The 7,110-nt window shown below is 63.3% G+C and overlaps 2 protein-coding genes across 3 annotated transcripts; both read right to left on the reverse strand.

Annotated features, from left to right (window-relative positions):
* Positions 1–255: 255 nt before the first annotated feature.
* LOC121089761 (sulfotransferase family cytosolic 1B member 1-like) lies at positions 256–2,621 on the reverse strand. 2 transcript variants are annotated; one of them, XM_040597262.1, is made up of 8 exons: positions 2,482–2,621; positions 1,874–1,991; positions 1,533–1,661; positions 1,335–1,432; positions 1,032–1,158; positions 849–943; positions 591–771; positions 256–515 (listed from the first exon to the last, which is right to left on the reverse strand). In XM_040597262.1, the coding sequence occupies exons 2-8, from the start codon at positions 1,980–1,982 to the stop codon at positions 403–405; spliced, it is 852 nt and encodes a 283-aa protein (XP_040453196.1). In that variant the 5' UTR covers positions 1,983–1,991; positions 2,482–2,621; the 3' UTR covers positions 256–402. The 2 variants fall into 2 exon arrangements, with proteins under 2 accessions (XP_040453196.1, XP_040453190.1); XM_040597256.1 differs by having other exon boundaries at positions 1,874–2,022; positions 2,482–2,620.
* Positions 2,622–5,054: 2,433 nt separating this feature from the next.
* Positions 5,055–6,687, reverse strand: LOC121089778 (sulfotransferase 1 family member D1-like). Its single transcript, XM_040597291.1, has 7 exons — positions 6,483–6,687; positions 6,273–6,398; positions 6,081–6,178; positions 5,858–5,984; positions 5,676–5,770; positions 5,411–5,591; positions 5,055–5,296 (listed from the first exon to the last, which is right to left on the reverse strand). The coding sequence occupies exons 1-7, from the start codon at positions 6,625–6,627 to the stop codon at positions 5,184–5,186; spliced, it is 885 nt and encodes a 294-aa protein (XP_040453225.1). The 5' UTR covers positions 6,628–6,687; the 3' UTR covers positions 5,055–5,183.
* Between the last annotated feature and the right edge of the window lie 423 nt (positions 6,688–7,110).

Here is a 7,110-nt window from a genome sequence, read left to right on the forward strand (position 1 = left end):
TGTGGGACCCTGTGTGAGCCGTGGCCATGGTAGAGATGCACATGTGGGAGCTGCTAACAACTTTTGTTCTGTGCTGGAAACCTCTCTGTACTGCATACTGGCTTTTTTTGGAGGACAAAAAAAGCCACACAGGCATAGCTTACACATGTCCTGAGCAGGCAACGTGGGACTGGGGTGATGCGAGGTGGGGTGAGGCTCCGCAGCACTTTGTAGCAATGCAGCAGCTTTCATATGGGTGCAAATCTGGGAGGAAGATGCAGAAATAAAACTCTTTTATTTTTTGCAAAAGTCCCTCTGGCACAGGGAGGCTGGTGAGACGCAGGCAGGCTGGGGCAGTGCTGGAGCTGCTGCGAGAGGGCATGGCTGGGGGGGTGGGCTGGGGGGGCATGCAACGGCACCATCTCAAATCTGGGTGCGGAAGCGCAGGCTGGTGCCCGACATCTTCTGTGCGTAGTCCTGGTCGAAACGCTCACTCTGGGCCACAGTGAAGTGGTTCTTCCAGTCTCCAGTGGTGCCTGGGACAGGACAAGATGGGGCTCAGCGGAGGCCAGGGGGGGGACGATGCACCGGGAGCCCCCCAGGCCGCTCACCTTTGCGCATGAAGGGAGAGATGCTGTGGTCCATGAGGTGGGAGGGCACCATGCTGTAGTTGGTGGTGGGGTTGTCCCGCATGACCTCAAAGGAGGTGTGTTGGGTGATGGCATCCAGCGCCGCCTCTGGCAGCTCCCGCCCCAGGAACTGGGCCACTTTGACAATCTCCCGACGGAGGTCCTGTGGGATGCAGACTGATGCTTACCCCTCCTGCCACCCCCCCAGACCCCGCAGCACCATCCTCCCCAGTACCTCACCTCCTTCAAGTCTTCATAAAAGAGGTAGAGGATGGGGTGATTCTTCCTCCGCTCCCAGTAGTCCTTTACGTGGTCGTACCAGGAGCCATATGCCACTGCATGGGGATAATAAGTTAGGGAGTGTCACTGGGTGACAGCACCACACAGGGTCCCCCACACGCACCCATGGGTGCTCTGTCCCACCTCTGCCAGCCATGAACTCCTCCAGGTACTCGGCCCACGTCCCAGGATGCTTCTGGTACTTGTTCATCAGGTCAAAATGGTAGAAGGATACAGCCACATCCTTGGCATTGCGCCCCACGTAGACCATCTGCAGAGGGGCCATGGGGTACAAGGGGCAGCCCCAGGCCCCCCAACGGGAGGATGCTCCAGCCCCTAGGGCTCACAACACCACTTAGGGTGCTGGAGGGAGCAGTGAGGGATCCTGCCCCACGGGAACAGGGAGGCTGCAGTGCCCCCAGGGCAAAGACCAGGGTTGGGGGTTACCTTGCAGCCGTTTTCCCAGAAGGATTTAGGCAGGATGTGTGCAGGCAGGTGGGTCTTCACAACACGGGGTGAGGGCATGGTGGCCAGCAGGTCCGTCCCTGGTGTACCGCAAAGCACATCCCCAGCGAGCCCTTGGCAGAGTCCCCCTGGGCTCAGCCCCTGCTGGGGTGCCTGTGGCCAAGCCCCCACACCCGCTACCTGCTGGCATGTCCCCAGGGCCAGAGAACTCCAGCATGGGCACCCTTTTGGTGATAATGTCCCGCTTGCACTTCTCAGGGTCACCGCCTTGCAGGATCATGTCCACGATCTCACTGACCCACGTGGTACCTGGGGAAAACAACCCACTAGAGGGTGGCCAGAGCAGCGCTGGGGTGCTCAGCACCGACAACCCCCTGGGCCTCAACCAGGCGCTGTGGGGGAGAAGGGAAATCCCACACAGCTCTGTCCTGACATGCTGCACCCCCCCACAGCAGTCCCCAGCCGTACAGTACCCTCACCCACCTGGCACTGCCACGTCTGCTGGGCTTGGGGTTGCTCACCGGATTTGGGGAAGGTGACCACCACGATGTCCTCAGGGCGGCTCTGGAAGTTGTCAACTCGTTCCCAGTTGTGGGCAAAGGCATTGACCATGGGGATGCCATGCACCATGAGCCAGGGCTGCCGCAGGCAGGTGTTGGGATCAGCCATCCTGCTGGGGATGGGGACATGTGGCAGGGCTGGCCAGCGAGGGGGGACCCCTCACCCTGCCAGGGCAGCCGCCAACCAGGGCAGCACAGGCACCCGGTGCCGCCTGCTTGGGGCGCGGCGGTGACGCCACTATCTCAGGGACCAAAGGTCACCGTAGCCCTTCCGCTACACACCCACGACGGGGACAGGGGTCCCGTCTGCAGGGGCAGGAGCCCACCTCATGCCCCAGCCAGGGCTGGTGGTGCCAGTGAGGTGCTGGCATCACCCAGGCAGGCACCTCCCCCCCGGCTCAGCACCCTAGGGGAGCAGGAAACCGGGTCCCTGGGGTTATGTCAGCAGCCCCCAGCCCAGGGGAAGGTTTAGTACCCCAAACCCACCACCCCGCACCCCGTGGCGTGCAGCTCCAAAGGGCCGAGCGTGGGCAGGGCACCCACAGGGTGCGCCGAGGCACCTGGCTCACCTGACACCGTGCCGCTCTGCACCGGGACGGTGACGCCGGGAGGGTGACGACAGGAGGGTGGCACTGGGAGGGTGAAGGTGGAGGATGAGGAGACACGGGGCCTCACGGTGTTTTTATGGCGAGGAAAAGGGAAGAGGCAGGGCTGGCTGGGACAGCAATCTTTGTCACCGCTGCAGCTGCCAGGAGGGAGGAGCAAGTGCTGGAGAGAAGCCAGCGGCTACTGACCTCCAGGTAGGGCCGTGGCGGTGATCTGTGGCCCCACCAGCACAGCTCCCAGCCCATGTCTCCCTGTGTGGGGACAGCAAGGCTGGCAGCAAGGAGCATCACAGGGCCACTTCATCCCCTGGGGTCCCCAAAATCCCTGTTGTGCCCATCCATCCCGGCCACAGGAAGGAAACATGCGGGCATCCCCGGACAGTGGCATCTGCCTCCTGTGGGGATTTTGGAGGCCAGCTGGCGGTGCCGGGAGCATGGAGGGGCACGGCTGGCGCTGGGGCCACAGGCCAGCACAGGCAGTGGGCAGCTGCCTGTACCACGCTGGCAGCGCCGCTCCGGGGGTGTAAAAGCTGGCAGAGGTTTTGCTGGCTGGGGGGGGGTCAGGCTGCTTTCTGCCCCCCTCCCCCAGCCTTTTTCCCCCAGCTCTCTGTTGCGTGGCATCATGGTGAAGGCCAGCTTGGGGGAGGCTACGTGAGGGTTTGAAGGAGAAAGGAATGGGGAGCTGGGCTGTCCCAGGACTCTCCCAGGGAAACCTTTCTACACACTGGCCAGGATGGAAATGCTGGAGATGCCGGCTGTGAGACCCCCCGGTGTGTTTTGTGGAGAGAGGCTTCGTGGCTCACCTCCATCTCCCAGAGGCTTGCAGGGACACTGAGCTCCTCTGACCCCCCACCCCACCCTCCCACCCCCACAGGCTCTCTGCTTGCGAGGCCTGGGCACCCCAAAATGGGCCAAGCACCCTGACCGCGGCCGGGGTCTACCATTTACCTGCCTCTTTGTCCAGCCCTCTGGCAGGGAGGAGGCAAAACATTGCCCGCAGCCTTGGGGCAGGCATTTCGTTATTTTCCCTTCCCTGAGTGGAGGTGTGGAGAGGTGTCTGTGGCAGCAGGAGGCCAGGGGACATCATTAGGGATGATGGATCTACCTGGTCCTGGCACTGCAGGGGGAGGGGTGCAGGGAAGGAGCGAGCTGGGATGGGGACGCAGTCCCCCTGGGGACAGCCCCCAGTGCCTGTGATGAGCTGTGCCATGCTCAGCACCACCACACACAGGTGGCAAGGGAGGAATCACAGCTTCCCAATCTGCCCGCGGAGGCAAATGCAGGGAGGAAATCCCGATTCACACCCTGGGGGATCTGACCTGTCCCAGTGCGGGGGTCACCCCCGTAGACATTCCCCGCTCCTCGCACCCATGCAGGGCTCACTAGTGGGATGTGGGTCGGGCTTGGTCACACACACACCCTGCAAGGCACTCAAATACAGGTCCAAAGTTTACAGGGTTGCAAAGCAGAGTGCAGCTGATATCGTGTTTCTGGGAAAAGGGTTTAAAGGTGCTGCTGGTGGTGACGTGCCCCTCCTTACCTGCTTCCCACAGAGGAACGCAAGCCAGGAGGGAGTGGGGAGGACAGAAGAGATGGCAGCCAGGGAGGGGGAGCAACTCATTGGTTTGCAACCTTTAGAAAAATGTCCCTGATGTGTTGCCAGGGCCAAGTTCTCAGTGAGATGGGACAGGCAGTGTCAGGCATTGGGGTGTTTTGCAGGCAGCGACATGCCTTCCCTGCCTGCCTGTCTGTCCATATGCTAGCAAAACTGTATGTGCAACCTCCACAGGCAAAGCCAGGAGCTGGGGAAGCAGAGATCTCCATCAGCATTTAAATAAATGCATGGATGCTCTTTAGGAATGAGATCGGGGTTGCAACTTTTTGGGGATGAAGCAATAGCATGAGATTGCCTTGAAAAAGCTGCAATCTTGGGAACTCAAGAACAGGCTGGAAACGGGGCAGAACTGGGGTTTTTGGGGTTCCAAAGCAAACCCTTGGCCCCAATAGGATGGGGACAGGTTTGCTCCAGCCATCCATCCCCAAGGGTTGGATGTTGCAGGGTGGGTTCCCCACCTGGCAAGTAGGACGGCGCAGCAGCCAGGGCAATAGGCCAGTGGGGTGGTGTTTCCCTTCACCTTTGCTCACAGGCTGACAAGCCCCAGCTGGGCCAGGTGCCCTGGGGCGAGCCCCACCACCGCCCGCTCTGTCAAGAAACTTGCCACAAGCCGGAGGCGTGAGAGCTCCTGCGCACACGGGAGCTGCCCGCGGGAGCAGCAGGTTTGCTGGCTCTCTGGGGTTTTTCCACTCTTCACTGATCTTTGATCCCTCCAGGCACCTTGGTAGGATGGGGCTGGGGCAGCCCAAGGCATCGGGAGCCAGCGGTGGGTTTTGGGAGGATGCCCACCCCTGGTGATGCCCGATCACGCTGCTTAAAAACCGACCGCATGCGCCCATGCTCCCGCCCGCAGAGCGTGGGGGTGCCCGAGGCTCTCCTAGGAGTCAGCTTTCCCACTCTCCCGCAAGTAAAGGCTCCATCCTCCGGTTATGCCAATTTATTGCAGAGGGAAAAGCAAATTAGTGCAAGGATGCTTGGTCTGGACCCACCCTCCCCGCTGTGGAAGAGGGGAGAAGTAGAGCCCACCCTCCCCAAAAAGGGGGGTGAGCCCTCACACCTCCATCTGGAAGCGGAGGTCAGAGCCCACCATGTGCTCCCGGTAGTGCTGGTCAAAGCGCTCGTTCTGGGCCACAGTGAAGTGGTTCTTCCAGTCCCCGGAGATTCCTGAGGGTGGAAAAGTGAGTGGGGCAAATCCTGACACCCCCAAAATATTTGCAACCGCATATGGGGGCTGCAATACAGCCCAGGAACACCCCTCCACGGCTGACCAAACCCCACCTTTCCGAAGGAAGGGGGAGAGGCTGTGGTCCATCAGGGCTCTGGGGATGGTCTCGTAGTTGGCAGCAGGGTTCTTCTTCATCTCCTGGAAAGAAGTGTGGTGGAGGATCCTCGCCACCACCTCCTCCTCCATCTCCTTGCCCAGGAACCGCAGGATCTTCTGCACCTCCTGCCACGGATCCTGCGGAGTGGCTGACATGAGGAAGCTGCCAAAAAATCGAGGAGGGAGGAAACCAGGGCACCCTCCTCTCCATCCCACCCTCACCTTCTTCATGTCCTCATAGAAGAGGTAGAGGAGCTGCTTCTCCTGCTTCTTCTCCCACCAGCCCTGGACGTGCTCGTACCAGGACCCGTAGGCCACTGTGGGATGTGGTTTAAAGGTTAGCTGAAAAGCGGGGTGGTGGGGGACACTGCCTACCGGTGGGCACCCTGGGGCTCAGGCCCCACCTTTGCCAGCCAGGAAGGTCTCCAGGAACTCGCCCAGAGTGCCGGGATCAGGGTGCATCTTGGCCATCTGATAGAAGTAGTAGTAGGAGATGACGACATCCTTGGGGTTGCGGGCCATGTAGATGACCTATGGACAGCCGGCGATGTGGTTGGGGGGTGCAGAGTGGCACCCCCTCCCTGCCACCCAGATGGGGACAGAGGCAGGGGGCACCCGTGGCATTACCTTGCAGCCATTGTCCTGGAAGGAGGCTGGGAGGAGATGGACCGGGAGATGGGTCTTCACCAGCCGCGGGGAGGGGGTTTTCTCCAGCAGCTCAACCCCTGCGGGACGGGGGGCTTAGCAGCGTGAGCCCCAGCACCCCCACCCCAGCCTCCTCCTCACCCAGCCCGGGGCGCGGCTGGGCGGGGGGCTCACCGCTCGGCATCTTGGGGGCCTTCATCTCCAGGAAGGGCACCCGGTTGAAGATGGCATCCCGCCGGCACTTCTCCACATCGCCGTCGTGGTAGATCAAGTCCAGGATCTCGCTCAGCCACGTGGTGCCTGCGGCGCAGGGGCAGTGTCGCTAGGGCCGGCGTCCCCCGCCGTCCGCCCCGTGCCCCCCGCCCCTTCCCCAGGGCCACTCACCCGATTTGGGGTAGGTGGCGACCAGCAGGTCATCCGGCCGGGCCCGGAACGCCTCCACCTGCGGCCAGCCCTGCACGAAGCACTGGTACAGCGGGATGCCGCGGAGGCTGCCCAGCTCCTGCCGCGCCACCTCCTCCTCCCCCATGGCCGCGCCGGGCCCTCGCTGCCGGCCGCCACCCGCGCCTCGGCACCGGCTGGGTCCCGCCGTGCCCGGGGCTGGGGCCGGGCCGTGCCCCGCCCGCCGGAGTCCGCCCCGCATCACGTGCGGCGGAGGCGGCGCCGGTGCCGGTGCCGGTGGGGGATGCCCCGCTCCCGCCCGCCACCGGCCCCCGGTGCCGCCGTGCCCGAGCCTGGGCCGTGAGGGGCCGGGAACGGGGCCCGGCGCCGCCTGCCCCCCCTCACGGCCGCGCTTCTCCCTCCGCTTCGGCCCCGTTAACGGGTGCCGGGCGGGCTCGGGGCTGCGGGGACAGCGCTGCCACACGGGACCGCGCCGCCGGCCCTGGGAGCCTCCGCCCCTCCCCGGGCGGTGATGGTTAACGGCAGCCGCCGGCACGGAGGGCGCAGGGCAGGCTGAAAGGGCCGGCGGCCGGGGGGGCGGGGGGGCGGTCCCCCGGGGAGCACCGGAGGG

Source organism: Falco naumanni, chromosome 1, assembly GCF_017639655.2.
Source record: "Falco naumanni isolate bFalNau1 chromosome 1, bFalNau1.pat, whole genome shotgun sequence".
Lineage (NCBI taxonomy): Eukaryota > Metazoa > Chordata > Aves > Falconiformes > Falconidae > Falco > Falco naumanni.